Source organism: Akebia trifoliata, chromosome 6 (assembly GCF_017979445.1).
Source record: "Akebia trifoliata isolate Shusen 1 chromosome 6, ASM1797944v1, whole genome shotgun sequence".
Lineage (NCBI taxonomy): Eukaryota > Viridiplantae > Streptophyta > Magnoliopsida > Ranunculales > Lardizabalaceae > Akebia > Akebia trifoliata.
Genome location: NC_141380.1, coordinates 3,684,115 through 3,704,493, shown reverse-complemented (window position 1 = coordinate 3,704,493; position 20,379 = coordinate 3,684,115). Strand labels below are relative to the sequence as shown.

General features: G+C 34.2%; 2 protein-coding genes across 5 annotated transcripts; one reads left to right on the top strand and one right to left on the bottom strand.

Moving 5' to 3' along the window:
- The first annotated feature begins 4,261 nt into the window (after nt 1–4,261).
- Nucleotides 4,262–11,700, top strand: LOC147399683 (uncharacterized). 4 transcript variants are annotated; one of them, XM_086445142.1, is made up of 5 exons: nt 4,262–4,458; nt 4,597–4,635; nt 6,466–6,604; nt 7,681–7,799; nt 9,955–10,156. In XM_086445142.1, exons 3-5 carry the CDS (start codon nt 6,517–6,519, stop codon nt 10,054–10,056), a joined length of 309 nt encoding a protein of 102 aa, XP_086301268.1. In that variant the 5' UTR covers nt 4,262–4,458; nt 4,597–4,635; nt 6,466–6,516; the 3' UTR covers nt 10,057–10,156. The 4 variants fall into 4 exon arrangements, with proteins under 4 accessions (XP_086301268.1, XP_086301269.1, XP_086301270.1 ...); XM_086445143.1 differs by lacking the exon at nt 9,955–10,156 and adding an exon at nt 10,163–11,320 and having other exon boundaries at nt 4,264–4,458; XM_086445144.1 differs by lacking the exon at nt 9,955–10,156 and adding an exon at nt 9,161–9,948 and having other exon boundaries at nt 4,266–4,458.
- Nucleotides 11,701–13,832: 2,132 nt separating this feature from the next.
- LOC147399682 (small ribosomal subunit protein eS26x-like) lies at nt 13,833–17,093 on the bottom strand. Its single transcript, XM_086445139.1, has 5 exons — nt 16,935–17,093; nt 16,765–16,857; nt 16,448–16,532; nt 16,208–16,338; nt 13,833–14,057 (listed from the first exon to the last, which is right to left on the bottom strand). Exons 1-5 carry the CDS (start codon nt 16,935–16,937, stop codon nt 13,992–13,994), a joined length of 378 nt encoding a protein of 125 aa, XP_086301265.1. The 5' UTR covers nt 16,938–17,093; the 3' UTR covers nt 13,833–13,991.
- Between the last annotated feature and the right edge of the window lie 3,286 nt (nt 17,094–20,379).

The window sequence follows — 20,379 nt, the reverse complement described above, 5'->3', positions numbered from 1 at the left end:
AAAAATTAAAAGCCATATGGAGTTATGGATACACGGGTTGAGTTGATTCATTAATGAGTCGAAAACCGATATAACTCGTACCCTTCTCCGAGGTCCGACCTTGCGTCGTAAACCCTGTTGTAACGACACATTTAACGTTTTTTTTTGTTTTACTTTTAATATGCATTTATGTAATGTTACTATGAGAAATTGGCGGGAAAGGGCTTGATCTTTGTCATCACCCGCCCATGTTTCAAGTTCAAAGGGAATGGAACCTAACTAACTTTTTTCTTTTTATTGGTTTTTGGGCATGTTTGTTTGTTTATATTTTATTTTTTATTTTTTATTTTCTAAATACTTTAATTTAGTTTTTTTATTTTTTATTTTTTGCTTTTTTGCAAGGTAAATGGTCTATGTTGAGTGTGGGGATACTCCTAACGATTCATTGGTAATTAAGTTTAATGACCAGAGAATAAAATAGATATCGATCATTGGGTTCAAAAATATCCTAGGGTGTGGAGCATATTTCGAATATTATATATTAATATCGGCTCAATGTGCATATCATACAATCACTTTTTATGAGCCCTTGAGCTTACTTGATATTGTATTTTGTTATTTTGCCTATTCCAATATCATTAACTCTCTCTTGTTAAACCAACAAAATATCATCTTCACACAACTTAAAATGAATAATATCTCTAAGAAAGTTAAATGATTTTATTTATATAATTACACCTTGTATGAGATAACCACAACTTCGCATGTCTATAGTTAATATGGATATTGTAGAGGTTTTTGTCCTGGCATACTCCTAACACCTCAAATTATAGCTTCAATGGTAATTTCGTGATTCTAAACATATTTGTCCAAGCAAACTTTTAGCACCTCAAACTATAGCTTTAATGGTGAGATGCTTTAATCAAGACATCCCATGAGAGTAACTGATCTAATCCTTGTTCTGTTTAGTCCCTGATCTCTTATTAGATTCATTGCCCATGGAGAGTCAAGCTCTTAGCTAACAAAACCTGGGCCTATGATCTACATATGGCAATCTTCACTTCAAGTTCACATTCAGAGAAACAAACATGCTTGTGGACAAACTTGCTTCATTGTTAACTTAACTACTCAATACACTATAATCATTTTCGCTTCTGATCTTTCTTTCAAGTTGAAGTCCATCGTAAGGGAGGATGCCTCTAGGACCCCCTATGTGAGATTGTAACTCTTTTTTTTTTTTTTTTTTCTCTTTTTTATGTGTTCTGATTATGGGGTTTGCCTCAACCCCCATTACTCTCAAAAAAAAAAAAAAAAAGGATCTATTCCACTTTTTGCCCTATATAGATAATATTTCCAAGAAAGTTCAATGATTTTATTTAACTAATTACACTTGCATGAGATAACCATAACTTTGCGTGACTATAACTCAAATACGTTTCTTTCGACGCCCATGCCATGACTTGGTTGCATTATTTCCTACCCTTTCTATATAGTTTGACTAGTATCACCATTGTTGCTATCCATTCAATCTTGTGGCTTTCAAATTAGTTGTACAAAACAATCCCTATCCAATGTTCTTGGGGGTTATTTATAAATCATTATGGTTGAAGTAATTATGTCTTTTTTATAATTGTTTGCTCCATAATACAAATGTAATGGAAGTATTTTATGAAGATTGAGACAAGGGAGTAAGTATGAGTAAACTCTAGTATAATATCATTTACGTACATTCCTGCATTCTATCGAACCAAGGTCCTATCAGTTGGGGCATGGTTGATTTAGTACCAATACAATAGGTTATTGTACGTAAAATGAAATTATCTTACCCCTCATACTAGTATCCCAAGAATGATCTCTCTCATGTTCCCTAAAAAAACTTTTAAATATGGGAGGGTTTCCCATATTAAGACCTTTCAATAATCAATTTAACAAGAGAACCACAAAGATTGAGTTAGAACACGAATAAAAAAGCCCCTTACTTGTGTGTTGATAATTATATGTATAGATTCCCATGGTTCTTGTCACATTGGTAATTTCCTTATTTGAAAATCTAGCACATATCCTAAAATCCTATCTTAATTAGGATCTTTTTTATCTTTATCGTGTTAATTATGTGATGAATCACAATTATTTCTTATATTAATATATTTCTAATTTGGTATAACAATTTCACTTTAATTAGGATCATGTAGGTCATAGGAAATCTTCCATTTAGGTTCATTTTTATTTTCTTGCTAATTTTGTAATCTTTCCCCAACGAATCAAGTTCTCGAAGTGCTTCAAATTCTTACGCATGTCACTCAGATTGAGTCCTCTCAAGGAATTGATTTGCACCGACGACTATATGTCTTGGCCAGCCTATTCATCCATCGATTGGTCCTAATTATTTCAAGGATAAGAACCATGCCCCTTCCAACCCAGCTTTACTTTGTTTTAAAGGCCACGCAATGACGCATAGGTGTCTTATTGGTCCACTTAATTGAATGTATTATACCCCATCTTCCCCCACAGTTATCAAATCAAATCCTCATTTGAACCTCAATCCAAGCCCTCTCATGGGTACAATCATAATGCCAGAAAACGTGCTTGAGAGGGTCTGACTTGTCCAAATCGAGTTGAACTTGTTTGACCATACTTCATAATCATAATCTAAAAAACCTAATTATGGTAAAATGGTTTAGATTTTGGACCCTAAAGTGGATGTGCTACTCCTTAGGATGACAACAACACTTTTAGTGTCATTTTGTAAAAACACAAGATCATAGTGGGCATTTTGGCCATAAATTTAAGAGACAAATTGTAGGGACGAAGTAAGGTTCCAACTTGGCCGAGTTGGGGATCAGCCTGCGCCCAACCCAAACTTGACAAACCACCAACCTGCGCCCTTGTCCAACCTGAACCTGACCAAGAAATTCTCAACCCAAAACCCAGCCAAGTCAGGTTAATTCATTCCTTATTAATACTAGGCAATTTAGTATCAGTAAGGGTTTATATAAAGATAAGTAGCGTGTAAAAAAACTACAAATTTACAATTATTTTTCTTAAAAATGTGTTTTAAAAGTTTATATACATAAAATTATAAGAAAATTTAAAGGGAGACAAAAAACAATAAGATTAACTAAAATAATTAGTTTTTATCAGTAATAGTAAATTTTAAGAAAAGAAAAATATTTAAAGTTTGTAATACAATTATTATATGCTGACATAAAATTACACTTAAAACAATGCACTTACAACAGAGCAATTATCTAATGAAAATAATTACACATTAATTTTGATATATAGATAAACAAAAATCTACATATTAAAATATAAAATTTGAGTGTGAAAGAAACCATGATAACAAATATTTTAAAATTACAATTGTAGAGGATAATAATGGTATGTTATATAGACTGTACATGTGTCCAAGCCAATTAAGTGGTATCTTGAGTGAGCTAGTAAATCCCATTCTGTCCATCAACAGGTTAGATCATGGTAGTGGTGTCTAACCTGACTGGTAAGGCAGGACAACGCAGATGAAAACCTGGTCTGCTTGGGAGGGTAGGCATGATTCGAAGATTTGCATAATTTCATAATGCACCATATTGAGGCCTAAGATCTCGAAAGATATCTCCTAAAGATCTTGGACTCAATTTTAGAGATTCATATTCCGTTTAGGATCCTTAGAATTAGGGGATTCCCTAAAATCAAATTTTAATTAAGGGGGAAATCCTAATTCGAAGGAAGAATCTATAAATAAAGGAATTAATGAAAAAAAAATGGTTTGAACTTTCTGCTTCTAGAATATTATTTTCTCTGCAACTCTAACTTGAGTGTTGAAGGATTATTGGTAGGTAGCACACCGGTACTTATAGGAGAGACAGGGTAGCTACTTCAGTTCAGTAGAGGAGAGTCGATCGAGGCATCACCAGATTCCACCTCTACAATAATCATATTAAGTTTGGATTCGGGTAAATCGAATCGGCCAATACCTATGCCCATGTCCAACCCGATTTGAGTCAGACATTTTTTTTATTAACTAAACCCGAGGCCAAATCCATGCTAACTATATCGAGACCTGACCCAAGGTCAAGTTTAACCCAACGGATTCGAGTTTTACCCACCCAAGTTGCAGCCTTAAGACGAAGTGTTTGTTGTTTCTGATCGATTATTTTATTTATTATTATTCTCGACTCGAAGGCCATGACTGGATTGAGAGAAGAGAAGAGAAAATTATTTTCTCTCCATTTCTCTTGTTTGGATTGTTAAATGGAGAGAGAAGAGAAGAGAAATGGAGAGAAGAGGAGGAAAAAAATGTGAAATTTGATTCTCTCCAAAAGTGGAGAGACGAAGAGAGAAGAGAAGCGAAAGAAGTTCACCTTTCAAGTTTGTCCCTCATTATTGCTACTTACACCCCAAGTAATCAAACAAGTTTAATCTTATTTCAGAAACTGGAGATGTGGAACGAAGGAGGCGAGCTCGATTAGGAGACCTGAGGTATCCTCTCTCTCTCTCTCTCTCCCTCTCCCTCATTCTTCTGTTTTTTTTTTCAGGAAACCCTCTACAACCGCACACACTTTTCTCTTCTTCTTCGTTTTTTCAAAAACCTTCACACACTTTTTTTTTTTGTAACAGTGGGAAGTCATCATCTTCGATCTCAAGGTCATCAAGAAGGTATTTCTTTTGAAAACCCAGATTAATCAAGGAAGTTTGGTCTTATACTTTTCTGGATTGCTATCTTTTTCTGCAATTGGATCCTCCATTAGAACAGCTAGAGTGTGAATTGTTCATGGATTTGGATTCATGAAGATGGATTCAACATGCATTGGCACTGTGAAATTATTTGGCTAATTCAGGCTTAGACCCACAACTAAGTTGGTTTGACAGATTACAAACCAACTTTGAGGTTGTGGGTTCAGTCCCAAAAAAAAAAAAAAAATTATATCTGGTTCAGCTAATTCCTGATAAATTGCGGGTAATCGAATAGAGAAGTCCTTAACAACATGAGGATGGGATCTTCCATATTTATATCTATGATGTGTTTCAACTTTAATCTCTCATGTCAAACCAAAACCCAAAACTCAAAGCCAATGGCATGATCTCCGAAATAAAAAATGTTTTGATTTTGTGTTTGTATACTTGTATTGTATCGAAGTGTTGGAAAGCTGAATTAAAAACCTTTAGGTATTTATACCAAAGAGAACTAGAACCAGTTTTTGATTTGATACAATATTTATAGCTTTGGGATACTTTTGTTTGAGATGATTGGGAGAGTGAAGAACCTTTTTATTAAGCTCTCAGAGTGGTTCCCAAGCTGGGTGTGTTCAGTATTGACAAGGGGCCAGACCCATGGATGAGTCTTGTGGTGAAGGAGGTGTGGAGATTCCAGCGCCACCCATCAACCCATTTCAACATTTAGTTGTGTGGACTCCTTGCATTGATCTACACGCATCGATGACATGGACATAGAGTGGGTTAGACTCAACTTCCTCTCAAATGCTTACAAAACCTTCTTTTAAATGTTTCAACCCCTGTCATGAGAAAATATGAAATTGGAATAGCTTCAATGTAAGGTAATTCCTTTGTGTGAGTGTGCTCATGTGAGTATGTGGATGTTTCTGTAGATATTTTTGGATTTTTTATTTTGTACATTGTAGTTGTGGTGAAACCCCCTAACTTTGCATATCACCTCTGATATCGCAAATGCATGATTTTCTTATTACAACCTTATGATGCAAATAACCCAGTTGAGAGGTGTGTGCGATACTTGATGGAGATGTTGAATGGTGCTGGAGATTCTTGATTCAGTTTGTTAATATTTTTTGTGATGTGACTTGATTAATACTTTGGGGATACTTTTTTGGACATATAGACTACTTTTTGAATTAGTTGGAAGTTAATATATGTGTTAGTTTTCGTTTATTTTGTATATTAATGTTAATGTTTTTTTTATGACATTGGGAGAATGTCGAGATGGTGAATCCATGATTTCTGTGTCATAGCAGCCACAAGCCACAGTACAAGGTTGTGAAATTGATATAAAAGCTTGTTTTCAACTGCCTTGAACAATCTGTTATTTTAGGAAATCTTTATGAAGGGTGTTGTTATACTTCCATCGATCCGAATAGGACTTGGTTGTTGATTATTTTGAGCCATATGTTGACATGGATTTTGACACGACTGTGTTAGGTGAGGGGAATAATAGTCATTTGATTAAAAATAATTTCTTATAGCTCAACTCATTTATCAACTCTTTAGTAGAGTGCAATAGTTATTTGTATATTATGAAGGGTATAATGGTCATTTGACTATATAAAAAAAAAAATTTGGTATGATATTTGGTTGGAAGATGAATATTTATCATGTTCTTTATAAATGAGTTTAAGTGTTTATATTTTGTATCATTGTACAAGTAGAACTTTGTTCTTTAGACTATGAAGGGTATAATAGTCATTTGATAAAAATAATTTATCTTCTCTTCTCTTATGAATGCTAATCAAACAGGAGAAACTTGGTTCTTTCTCTTCTCTCAATCCAAGCGTAGCTGAAAGATCCATGGCTTCAAAGGAAGAAGAACCCTCCAACAATCTTCGCAAGCAGTTATCCTGCACCAAGTGCTTCGACGCTCTTTGGTTTTGCTACTGTACGCACCATCCATCCTTTGTTGTCCTTATTTAAAATTGCTTCTCGATTCCCAATTTATCTTCAATTTTACGGAAAATTTCAATTTCTTTGTTAAATTTTACGCTTTAATATTAGTCGAGATAGGTTTCTTGTTATTCAGTTGTAGTTGATAATTAATGGTTACGTGACCTGTTATTGTTACTGGTAATTGTTGATCAATGTTAGAGAAACTTTGATTCTTCAACTCCTTTCATCACGATCAAGAGATTTTTAATTGAAAAATATTAATCTTTTTTAGGGAAAATTTCCCGAATAAGTGACCAAACGTTTAAATCGAGGAATTAATCGCCGATTAGGACAACATTTTTATCCTTCGACCTCAAATTTTTATCTACTTCAAGCTTCAAATCTCAAGAACAAGATAGGATTTTTAGGGAGGTTGAAGATGATGGGTTCTGGGAAGAAACCCAAAAATATAATTTGTATAGTTATAGTCCCCAGAAATTTCCATATTTTCTTATGAAAATTTAGTTAATTTATCCAAATTAACCAGACTGATTACCCGACGAATAATCGCTGAATCCAAACTTGGTTACTAACTTACTATGCATATATGCAGAGCATCTCACTGTTTGCATTGAGCATTAAATCCAATCTTCATTACTAAACATTCTTTTTCTTAATCTTTAAAGTTGCAAACTAAAAGCACCCATATAAGTACACTTTATAGGCTAAAGTTACTAAATGTCGAGTTGAGTTGAATTGAATTATTTCGTCTTCACTGGTTGTTTGGTAGCAAATTTAACATATCCCTTAAAGCTTTCAATTTGTAATTTGGCATCACATTCACTTAAATTTCTTGACAGTATATGTTCCTGTTTTTACGGGTTCTTAAACAAACATTTGCAATGCTTGCAATATGACACATGGGTTCTTTGAGGAGTCTCACCCAAACCAGAAGATGGATTTGGATAGGATTGAATGGAGGAGTAGGATTCATGCGGCCGACCCCATATAGTTGGAATGAGGCTTGTTTACATGTATATATAATTTAATATCATGTTGTCAAACTAATGGGCAAATATACTTTGGCAGCTCCAGTTCATCAGTTGCAGCAATATTACAGGCTTGGAGTTCTTGACAACTGCTCTAATAAGTGGAATGCTCTTTTTGATTGTTTCAATCTGAAAACAAAACGATCTTCAGATGTGCAGGTCAATCTTCTTATCTGATTTTACTTTTGCAATCACAACCTATACTCTTACACTGGTAATATGGCGTCATACTATAACAAACGCCATCTTTAGACAACTTTCAAGGAGTGAGGATATTTATTGTATGGTCCAGTTTGCTTGTGTGGAATGTCGCTGGGAAAATATCAAATTTCTGTGTTTTTGTTTAAAAATTTTCAGAGATTCACTTTCCACATACTCCCCCGCCCAAAAAAAAGAGAAAGAAAAAGATAGAGAGAGCTCTTCTATTTGTGGAAACCCTACAAAAATCATATCCAGACATGCAATTAAACACCAATATCATGTTTTCCAATGCATTTTATTTTCTTGGGAATTGTTTTTCTCAAGAAATAGAATTTGACAAGGGAACGTTTTATTGCAAACTAATGCACCCTTAGGAAAAAGGTTTGGTCTCGCTTACCATAATAGTAACAAAAGTTAATATATGATTGATGCATACATACAACTTAGCTTGATTAGGTGGTAAAGCTTGTATGTGGTAATACATGGACTTGGGATCATCACCGCCCCCCCCCCCCCCCCCCCCCCTCCCTCTCTCTCTCTCTCTCTTCCCCTGCTTACATATAAAAAAAATAATACTAGTTATGAAGGTTGAAGTCATTATATCTAGGAAAACATTCCCTCTTATATACAACAAAGGCAATGTTGGTTTAGAAAATTGAGCCCTTCTTAGTAAGTTTTATAGTTTCCTTATGAATGTAAAATTGTTCTTCATTTGTATAGTATTTTTTTCCTTCTGACAGTGTTTCTGATTGAGGGATTTTGTTGACCTTGTTCCTTTCCCCCTCCTTGCCCCCCCAAAACTCTCAGGTTTTGTTTATCCTTGAATTGCTCATCTTGTTGTGTCTTGCAACTAGTAGGGGTGAGGTTTTCCTTTCTCCAGTTTGTCGATGACGTGCTTTTGGGGGATTCCCATTACCAGTTAAAATACTTGAGGCGCACCTTATGTTGCTTTAGGCTACTTCGGGTCTCAAAATTAATTTGGAAAAATAAGGTTCTAGGGATTGGAGTCTAATCTTTGATCGTTTTGTTGACATTCTTGGATGTGGGATCAAGGTCCTTCTCTCAGTGTTTTAGGCAACTTCGTGTTTGTTCCTCTTCCGTTTGGGTGCTCTGCTCGACCACCCGTTTGCTTTTGAAATTTAATGAAGGCCTATTGATCAAAAAATAAATTAAAGTTTGCTTTTGTCATGCTTAGTATGATTCTCTTAATTTTTTTTTTGTTGACTGGAAAATAGTAGCAATCCCAAGAAATGGAAAAGGTTGGGTATTAGGAATCTTAAGGATATGAATATGATCATTCTGTGAAAATGGTTATGCAGGTAGAGGCAAGAGACTCAAAAATATGGGAGAGAGGTCATCTAATCGAAATATGCTAGTATCCCTCTCTATCTTATGGGTGTAGCATGTGGAAAGGCGTATGTTGGTTCACGTAGAATTCTCAAAAACGTCATTTATTTTAGTGTTGGACAAGATGATAGGAACATATTTATGGGAGAAAATTTAGTGCAAGGATTTTATTCTTAAAAAAGGACATTAAGATAAATTTCTGTGTTTCTTCAAGGAAGGCATAATTAAGGACTTTATGATCTAGGATGGAGAGATTATCCTGGAGCTTTGGCTTTAGGAGAAATTTAAATGATTGGGATATTGGTGCAATCTCGAACCTAATCTCACGCATTGATAGTTTGCTTTCTTTCCCTCTTAACGAGGAGGAAAAATCATGGATCTAGAGCAAGGGTGGTCAACTTTCAGTGAGATCCTTTTGTTCCACCTTGCTTGTTTCCTCTAGATTGTGTTTCCTGCCCTATGTCATTTGGGACTCAAAAGTTCCTTTGATAGCAGAGCACAATTCTTCTTGGAGGAGGGTTGGTGGCGGCACAGCGGCTCTTGGTCAATAGTTGCCTCTTAGTTCTGCTCATGGCGGAAAATGACCATATGACCATAAAAACTCACAAATCAAGAAATGAACTGAGAGTCAACTAACATATCATAGTTTCGTGCTTCATCCTAGATAGCCTTTTTTGTTTGGATTGTATCTTTGGATATAAGTCTTGTTGTGATCAGTTAATTATCTGGAAGTTAATCATTGCTGATTTCTAATCTATGTGTATAGCAAGAGGCATATACATGTATCATTTGTTGTTGCATTGCAACCTTGCCAGACATGTATGGGGACTCCTCTTTTCTCAGTTTGGCATTTGCTGGGCTATGCTGACCTTAACGAGGAATGTGTTGGGCAGTTGAACCACCTCAACCTTTTCTCCTAGATGGCTTTTCCTTTGCATTCTTCTTCTTATTTTCCCATTCTTTGGTGCACATAGAAAGAAAGGAACAGGAGGAACCAGGGATCAAACATTGATGAATCTATCTCCAATAGGGACAAAACTGAATCAAGCAAGAAGGGGTCAGCTGAGCGGTAGAAAAAACTCAGCAAAAGCTTTACACTGGTCCACTCGCAACTTACACGGCAAAGTTCCAACTCTATGAATCTTAAGAAAAAAGAAAATCCCCAAAGAATCAGACTTGAAACTATTCCAACAGAAAGGGTCAATGTAATATGAGGATCGATGTAATTGAGTCGTTTGATGGCAATGAAGAGGGCTTCAGGACATTGTTCTTTCTTTGCAAAGATTGTTGCACAAGTGCTCATCGATCTTCAGGGAATTTAGATGTCTTTTTCTTTGAAGATTTTCTCTTTTGGTGGGACTTTATTGTGATCGAGGTGGGTAATATCTCCCATGGGCTTTGGTTTGTATTTTCCTTGTATCAACTTGTTTTCGTTCTTGTAGGTCATCTCGACTTGGCTTTGGTTGTCCCTTTTAACACTTGTTAAAAGAATAAAAGTACAATTGCATGGACAAATTAACATTTCTGTTTATTAGAGCTGTCATTTGTTTTTAGCATCAATGAGTGTCTCAGATACTGACTATTGTCATCCCATTCTTTTGTTGCAATTTCTTACTAGATGTTAAATAAAAACTTACACGACCTGAACGTTTATTTTTTCAATAAAGACATGCCTTAGATAAAGAAATAAGTATTTTCCTTTCTCTTGCCCCTCTCTCTAGTTGGACCTAGCAAAGCTACATCTTTCACTTAAATGATAATTGGAAGATATTATTACTGATACTCAAATAGTTTTGGTTGGTAATGAAAAACTTCACTAAAAGATTCTAAAAGATGTAAAAGGCAAAGGGATCTGCAAGAATGTACTCTCTTGAACAATACTCTCATCAGGATGGGAATCACTTGCCATATCTGCCACTTACACTGACATAGAAGAATGGGAATCCATCATCTTATGGGCCCACAGTCAAGATGATCTCTTGGGCATTTCTGCTTCTGTTATCGACTATAATATCACATTTATCCGTTATTTTATTTTTCCCATTCATTTTGTTTTCTTTATGCAGCTCCTATGCTAGGTTGTTCCCTTCAAGTTTGATGTGTTTTCTTGACATTGTCTTAAGTAGTAACAATTTTAGGTCTTCTAATGCAGGAAATTCTAGAAGCTAGAGAGAAAATGAAGCCTCATATCTGGTCTTTTCGGACGTCTGAAGAAGCTTCAGCTCATTGGGAAGAGCTATTTGGTCATGTAAATGACATGGAATGAATGCCGTCTCAGCTTTCCTGTTCTCTTTGAAATGTGGATGATTGGTTTGTCCATCTCCATTGAACTCATTCAAGATTCTGGCAATATTGGCTCCAAAGTTATACACAAAAATGGGGCTACAAGATAACCCTTTGTTAGATTTAGGTGTTTGGGTAAAGGGTAAAACTAACACAAAGTGAGTCTTGTCGACACAATCACCCCATTGGAGGTCAGTTAAAGTGAAAGGGGGTCTTGTGGTTTTTTTTTCATCCATCACTTTAATTATCACTTTGCAGCTTTATTAGAAAATCAAAGTTAACAAATTAAAATTAAAAAGTTAAAAAAATATATAAAAAAAAAAAAAAGAAAAAAAGTCAGAGTTGCGTCTTTGCTTTTGTTTTATTTTTAAATATAAGCATTTCTGTAGAAAAATCAAAAGAATAGAAAAGAGATACAGTTTTTATTGGCGGCTCAACTTTTTCTTATTCTCAGTCATTCACTTGTTTTTCAAATAGGGGAATCATTAAAAGAGGATTAGATTATTAATTAATTATTAAAAAATTGTTAAAAAATTACCAAAAATAATTTAACACGTCCAACTGTAAAGCGTTGGAATAGCTGGACTGTCCAACGTCGTTTTTTATTGCATTTCAGTAATAGAAAGAGTAAGGCTATCCTTACGAACTTAGTAAGATTTGGGCAGTTGAGTTCATTTGTGGCATAAAAAAAAAAAAAAAAAAAAAGGTCAGATGACATAGGGATGTAGAGGACAAAATTCTATGAACCTTTAAAAGGCAATCTTTTAGCATTTAAAAATTTGGAAGTTCTGTGGGAGTTTTGTAGCCGTCCAATTTGAAAATCTTGGATCAAGAATAAAAAACATTATTTTTTTGAATTATACATTTTGGATCTGAGTTTGCATGAAAGATAGTGGGCTGTTGGGTTGGATTTCCAATTGCTTCTATTTGGGTTCAACGACTCTCAGTAACATTTCAAATCTTAATCAGTAAGGAAAGTGTTTTTCTGTTTTTAACAAAATCCCTTTTTATGTGAGGTGTTTATTTTTGGGAGAATGACTCTGAAGGATTCTTTATTGAGGATATGTATCAATTAGTCCTCTAGAAAAGAATATGGACCATTTAAGTCCTTCTTAATAAAATATTTTTGACTCCCTAAAAATTTTTTAACTAGAAAAAAAAATTAATATATATAGGTAGTGTTTGACAGCCAACGTTGAGAGCTAAAATTTGTCCTATGTGAATTGGGCCGAATTTTTTGTGAGGATGATCTTCTCATCATAGAAATCATCCTCATAAAAAATCAACCCAATCCAATGCTTTTAACCCATATGGGACAAAATCGTTGATTCTTTGTCGATTCCTTAACATTGACAGCCGATGGGACCATATATATATATATATATTTCACCAAAATTCAAATATGAAAATCTGAAAAATATGATGCATTTAGATGCCATTTATTTTTTTCTTCCAATTCATTGTATTTGGATATGAAATCTTGTAAGATTTTCCCTTTAGTAGAGATAGTGTGGATTTATCCATGTTTATCGATACCACGTATTCTGAGATTCACATGCAATCTGTGCATGGTTGGTAGAGTTGAATTCTCACATAAAAAATAATTATAATATAATTTTATATATTTTATACATTCGGTTGATTTGATTCAAACAATATTTCCATTTCTTACTTAAAGTTAAATATAAAAAAAATAAGCTCTAGTTTTTATCATTTTATTGGTTCTAATTAATAAAAATTAAATAGGGTAATTTTAGAATATGGAAGGGTATTTTAGAAATTAAACTTCAAATCGTATTGTTTTAATTCTTTTTAATTATAAATATCTATTTTTACTGCCAAGATATATTTGTAATATACAAAAATTAAGTTTCGTATTTTTTTTTATTATCTATTTTATTTGTATAGATGGAAGATGCCTAACACAAAAAATATAAAAAAAAATTGAGTTTATTGTCAGTTGAGTAGACTATAAGTAAAAGGGTTGAGTAGAGTATAAATGTAAGTAAAAGAGAGGGAGAAGGAGGAGATATGGTACCGCATTATTTTTCTTCAAACCAGTTTTGTACATTACTTCATTCCGTGTGGAAGGAGCGAATATAAATTCATACCAATCATTTACACTCCAATAAAAACTTTATCTACTTCGAGAATTATGGGTGCAAACTTTGCTGACCATACAAATCTGTACATCAATGACAAGTAACCACGAGGGAGAGGGAGAATTTGTAAGCTAACAAATCATCTCCAATACCATGAATTCAAATGGCATGGACCAGTAAGCAGTTCAACCCACAAATAAATGCTTTCCCATGTAATATTCTCGGATGATATATATGGAGAGAACTATATTATTTATAAAAAAAAAAAACTTCATGCCATCTAAAAACAAAAGAAATCTTCATAATTTCACTGGTTTTAGATAAAAATAAACTTCAAAACAAAGTAGTCAAAACCTAGGCACCACCCACGTTTCAAAATGACGCAAAATATTTTAAGCACATTGGGCTCAATGAAATCTCAAGGCCGAACAGGATTTGCAGCCCCAGCTGGGCGTGGTGCTTGTCCGGGCTTCGCTGCATCATCCTGCACAATCAAATATACACAGTAATCAAATTCTTGTTGCACAGTTGGTCTAGCATTTCATATCACAGTACCATATAGGCAAACAGTGTAGCACACGGATAAAGATATTATAGTATCGTCATTGTTTTTTGCCTTGATACAAATATTGGATAGCCAAACAAGAATCCTATTTAACCATTCAAATCTGAAATTCAAAAAAAGAACAAGAATGCAAACAAATATTTTCAACATTACCACCATCATCAATCTACACCTTATCCTAGTTACAGGGCTAGGCAACAAGAAATTCTATTTTGCATTAACTCAACCATGTATTTTCAATCAAAGCATGTTCCTTAATATCATTTCTTACTACCTCCATGCCATTCTCAACCTTCATCTTTTCTTAAAGCTCTCAATTTGCACCAAATTGCTACTTAGACCTCATCGTTGCTCTTATTGGCGTTCTTTGTCATGTGTCCGAAATCCAGACCATTTAAAATGATTTACACTTAGGGTATGTTTGATTGCATGGAAAGTGACTTTCCATGGAATTTGAAATCCATGGAAAAATAGTGGTGGAAAATAGGTGGGGTTGGAAAATCAAATTTCATTGTTTGATTTTATTTGGATAAAATCATGGAAAAAATATGAGAAAAAAGAAGAAGAGAAGTTGAGGAGGAAGAGGGAGGGAGGAGGATGTGGCAGCGACGACAACGACGGAGATGGTGGCAGCGCCTGTGGCGATGGTGGTGGTGGAAGTAAGTGAGGAAGAAGAAGGGAGAATGTGATGGTGATGGTGACGACGGCGGAGGTAAGTGAGGAAGATGGGTGGAAAACGTGGTGGTGGAGGAGGTGAGGGATGAAGAAGAAGGAGAAGAAGAGAGAAAGATAAAGAAGGTGGCCGGAGATGGTGATAATAGAGACGGAGACGGCAACGGTGACGACGGCGACGGTTATGACGATGACGACGAGGTTAGTGTAATGGTCATGGTAGTGGTAGGAAAGAAGAAGATATGAGTGGGGAAAGAATTGGGGATGGAAAATATGGGTGGGAAAGTGAAATCCATGTTTTGGTGGACTTTTTGATTGGGGTGGAAAATGAATTTCCATTTCCATGTGCAATCAAACACTTGAAAAATGTCATGTTTCATGAAAATTGATTTTCCACCCTATTTTCCATGTGCAATCAAACATGCCCTTATTTTATCTCCTACTGGAAAATGCCTAAACTTCCACAAATATACACGTTTCTTGTGTTCTTATTCCTAATCCACTCGTACATATCTCAAAATCCTCATCTCTGTGATGTCCATTCTATAAACATGTTTCTTAATTGCCCAACATTCATAAAAAATGATTTTATTATTTTCTTGTAAAAAATTTCCCTTCAGTTAAGATCACTTAACGTCCATAAGCACTCCACCTTATCCACCCAACATTTATTATATGAATCACATCATCCACAAACTTTTTCGTTTTTATGTATGATTTGACCTAAATAATAAACGTTTTCTTTGAGATATACAAGTACCAATCAATCCTAACAAGTGCTTCATCTCTAAAAATGTCCAAGTTAAATTTTGCACTACTCATGTTTTGATTTGGCCACACATGCATTAAATCTTAGTTTCCAAAGGATGCCACTTACCAGTCACTCTGGTAATAATTCACAAAATCTTTTCTTAAATATTATGAATTACACCGCAATGAATCTCATGTTCTCTCTTCCAATGTATAAGTCAACAAACGTGCAAAAACAATAAATAGGCAAAATATATTATGGACTTCAAAAGAACATTAAGCTATTAAGCACCTCAAGTCACCTAGAAATAAAGGGCACTAATGAGTTAATTTGTTTGAGAAGACCAACACAAAAGAAACTTTATCAAACATCAGCTAGGCTAAGTAGGTAACAACTTGTATAAGCCAAGTTTTCTCAATCTGAAGTTTTTTTATTTCACACCTAATCCCACACGGAAGAATTGAAGCTCATACATATTCTTAGATACACTTATTCACTCAACTACGGATATATGCATGAATATCTATATAAAAAATTTAACCATACCATCTTAAATTTTTGAAAGAAGTTAAAGATATATAATGCGGCAGGAAACAAAAACAACTTTTGGATCGTTCTATGAATAAATTATGCATTTGATACATACCCTGCGCCTAAAGCGCTGAGGAGGCTCACGGTTCCTTCGATTAGTGCGAGAGCGAACCCTAACCACATGAGAGTGAATTGCACACGAAACACAGTACTCCATCTTCGCGTACAGCTTGGGGAGAGTATAACCTTAAGAAAACCATTACTTAGTTCATTCTGGATCATAAATAATGGAAAAAAAAGCCCCTACTAAAAAGGGCGCAAAAAATAGAAGATGGGGACATCGAGGTATGGTTACCGTCATAAACGCAGGCTTCTTGAACATCCCTAACCGCAGCTTGCTCGACGATGTTCCTCACAAGAAACCTCTTGATAGCTTTATCCTTTTAAAAACAAATTAAACCCAAAAAAAAAAAAAAACAAACAAACAAACAAACTTAGGGTTTTCAATCACTGATTTCTGAAAATAAAGAGAACAATTAAAAATAGGATCTTGATTTACATTTGATATCTAATGGATTAAAACACCAATTGCCTCCAGACACCATAAATCCCTTTAAATTTAAAAGCGCGAAAGAAAAACAGGATTGAAAGGAAGGGAAATAGAAAATGTACCTTAGGGCAGCACTTCCCACAGTTGGAACATCGAATGAAGTGAACGTGACCACGGCCATGCTTGTTGCGGCCCCCATTCCTGCGCTTGAATGTCTACAAAAAGCCACATAGAAACAAAATTGATAGATCAGAACAAATAGAGTGAGATAAGGGTTTGATTTCAAGCTCACCATCTTCACTGGTTTCTGAAACCCTCAAAACCCTAGATGTGAAGCTTTCCGCTCCGTCGGCTATTCTACTTCTTGGGTTTTCATCTGCACGAGTGGCAAAGCTGAAAGATGTTTTTTTCTATCTATTATCTATTATATTACCCATATTTGGTACGACTTTTTCACTTGACCATAACACCATTATGTAAATTTCTTTTCTATCATAAAAAAGATCAACGTCTTTCGTCTCTACAGTCTCCCTGTAAATTGTGTTTAAAACAATATATCATCTATCTATTATTTGTACCTTGAGAAATCGATCCTTCGTCTACATGTAAAATTCTCAAATTTTCCTTTTCACAGCACACAATGCTGGTTTCTTCATGTTAGGAAGGTGTGGTACGGGGTACACAATTACAACTGAAGTATAGAAGAAAAAATAAAATGAAAATGATGAACACCAAAATTTAACGTGAAAAACCTCCAAAAATTGGAGTAAAAATCACGGGCAAACTATACAAGGATTTCACTATTGCAAAAGAAATACAACTCTTTCTCTATATAAATAAGGAAAACACAATTGACAATACCCTCTCTCTTATCATATGAGAAAAATACACACTCTCTCTCTAACAAAGGAAAGATTATGAAGATTAAGAGAAACCTCATAATTTTTTCTCTCTAAACTTTATTTCCTATCTCTTAGTTAGGATGGGATTCTAACACAAGACTACGATAATCTCAGAAGAAAAGGAGTCATGTATTTATAGAGGGAGATAAGTGGTTATCCAGTCGTCAAGTTTGACTTTTCTTAATCGCTTTCAGATAATAAAATTGACTTTATTATTTGACACTTCAGGTTCTAGGGCCGAAGTCTCTCAAATCCATTATGATAATGTTCATATTTTAATGTCAGGTAAGATTTTCCTCTTTTATGTTTTTTTTTTCTTTAATGATTTTGTTGAATTAATTAGGATTTCGAGTTGTTTCACTTGATATCTCTCATTTTGTTCTACATTTAAGAATTTCAGTTATTCTTGATTTTCTCGTGTTTCTTTCAAATTTTCAATTCTCATGAGCGATTTTCTATTATTTTTCCCTATAAAATTTTGATTTCCTACCATTTTTTTTCTTGTTCAACCTTGAGCACTTGCAGAAAGTTAGTATTTTTTATTTTTTATTTTATTTTATTAAAACAATTTCTGAATGTTAAGTATAATATTTATTTTATGCCCTGTTTTTCAATTAATAATCTTTTTCTCAAGTAAACATATATGGTGCAGTAGCTTTTGGACCATAGAATGTTACTGGTAATCTTTCTTTTATACCATGTTTTGCATTTCTTTTGATTTTAAAGAATCTCTGCCCTCTGTTGCACCTTGGTAGCTGTTAGTAGAAAGCAGATGAGTGCAGTGAAATGGAAGAAGACTAGGGTGACCTCCTTTGGTCATGCCCTTTCATTCCTCTGAAACCTAATCGAGGGACTTGAATGTAATCTGCTGTTTAATCAACTTCTTCGTTTTCCTTCTTTCTTTCTTACTTTTAATGTGTTGTAGTTTGTTCAACCTCTATTGATCTAATTTCCATTTCTTTCTATATCTACTTCTCTTTCTGTGCTCTATACTTATCCTTTTCTTTTTTCTATATATATATATATATTATATATATATATATTTATGTTTAATAGTTTGTTTTATATTTTTTGCATTTTAAGGGCAATATTAATTGTTTTTTTATTCATAATTTAGTTCCACTTTGATTGATTTAGTTTAATATTAAAACTTCTCATTTTGTTCGTTTGGTCTTTTATGTACAAAATCAATGATGTTATTGATATAATGATAAAGGCATCTGGATACTTTGTGTTCCATGTATACTGGGTACTTGAAATTCTTTTATCTGTTAGACCTTCGGTTTGATAGTCAATTCACTTCTCATATCAAATTAAAATATATTAAAGAATATGTACCATCATATCTTATGGAAACAAAGATTTCATCTTCATTTGTGTGTGTGTGTGGGGTAGGGGCAGCTCCTTACATACTTTGCTGGCCCCATGTCAAGCTTGAAGAAGGCTACTTCTTTGGCTGAACATTGATAAGTGCAATGTAGACTGGTTCCAATATAATTTTTAACTTACTAGAATTTCAAGTCAGATGGTGATTCTAAAAGGAAGGTTCTTAAGAGGAATTATGCAGTCATGTTATGTTTAGCTTTCCAATTTCGCAATATAAATTGTTTTGAGTCATAAAGTAACCATTTATGTTTGGCATTGTTGCTCTTACTCCCAGTTCCTGCTTCTCTGAGTAACTAACAATAAGAAAGGCATTTGTTTATTGCCCAATCACAGAACATGTCACTTTTGAAACAATTTGATGAGCATAACCATGCTATAAATGAACTTAAATACCTTCAGTCAAAACATGGGACAAATCTAGCATGATACGGCCTGATATCCAAAATGCCCACATCTTCGGTTTGTTTACACATTTGTTGGCATTGAAGGTGTACCGTTAGAGTAAAAGAAACTATGTATGGATCAACAAATGGTAGTGTTTTTTTCGTATTCCACGGTTCAATTCCAGAAGAAATATTTTGATAAGAAAAGAATATTTTAATGAGAAATTTTTATATGCCTCATCTCCTTCCATGTGGTATTATATGGTTGGAGAAATAAGTTTGGTGCATATATAATGATCAAATTTAAACTAAAAGAAAAACTAAGTCAACTATGACAATGCCCAAAATGTGTATAAGTGTTCATATGTGCAGATGCACACAATTAAGACAAGGGCACAAAACCAATTTGAGGAGGTACTCCAGAGTGGTGTGTGTGGACTAAGCATTGTGATTTGAAAGTTTATTTATTTGAACTAACTAAAGAATATACTGTCTACTTCCTTGGCTGCACTGCTTTATTATATATACATTTCTGGCATGAAAAACTATTAAATAAGACTGAACAGAAAAAAAAAAAAAAAAAAAAACTTTGTCTTCATGATCAACATACATCTAGGTGAGACCAATTTAGTTTAAAAAATGCCATCACACTTTATATCCATTACTTTATTTACTATGAGCCAAGGAACCACTATAAATTGTAGAAAACACAAAGCTCAACATAACTTGGATCAAATAACCATGACAAACAACTTAGCAAAAACCTCAACATAACTCTAAAAAAATCAAACTCGACAACTTATCATTTCCTGTATGAGAACTTGAATCATATCTCAAAACATCATATGCTTTAACGTATCTTCTTCTTTGATAATAGAAATAGCGAGCTGACTCAATATCTCAAAGATTCCCTTTGTAGAGTATTGCACTCTCGAATTCTACTTCTCAATTATTTGAACTAATATTTCTTACATTGATTTCCTTAGATGATGTTTCAAAGGCTTTAATGCTTGTGCACATGAGCACAACGTAGAAGATGTTGAGGAGACATGTTATTTGAATTTTG

Excerpts from the sequence above, each read along its gene's own strand:
- LOC147399682 (XM_086445139.1), bottom strand. Across the intron at positions 16,533-16,764 it reads GTGGGAAGTGCTGCCCTAAG|GATAAAGCTATCAAGAGGTT; the intron begins GTACATTTTCTA and ends TGTTTTTAAAAG. Across the intron at positions 14,058-16,207 it reads CTCAGCGCTTTAGGCGCAGG|GATGATGCAGCGAAGCCCGG; the intron begins GTATGTATCAAA and ends TTGATTGTGCAG.
- LOC147399683 (XM_086445141.1), top strand. The coding sequence starts at position 6,517 with ATGGCTTCAAAGGAAGAAGAACCCTCCAACAATCTTCGCAAGCAGTTA. Across the intron at positions 6,605-7,680 it reads CGCTCTTTGGTTTTGCTACT|CTCCAGTTCATCAGTTGCAG; the intron begins GTACGCACCATC and ends ATACTTTGGCAG. Across the intron at positions 7,800-11,340 it reads AACGATCTTCAGATGTGCAG|GAAATTCTAGAAGCTAGAGA; the intron begins GTCAATCTTCTT and ends CTTCTAATGCAG.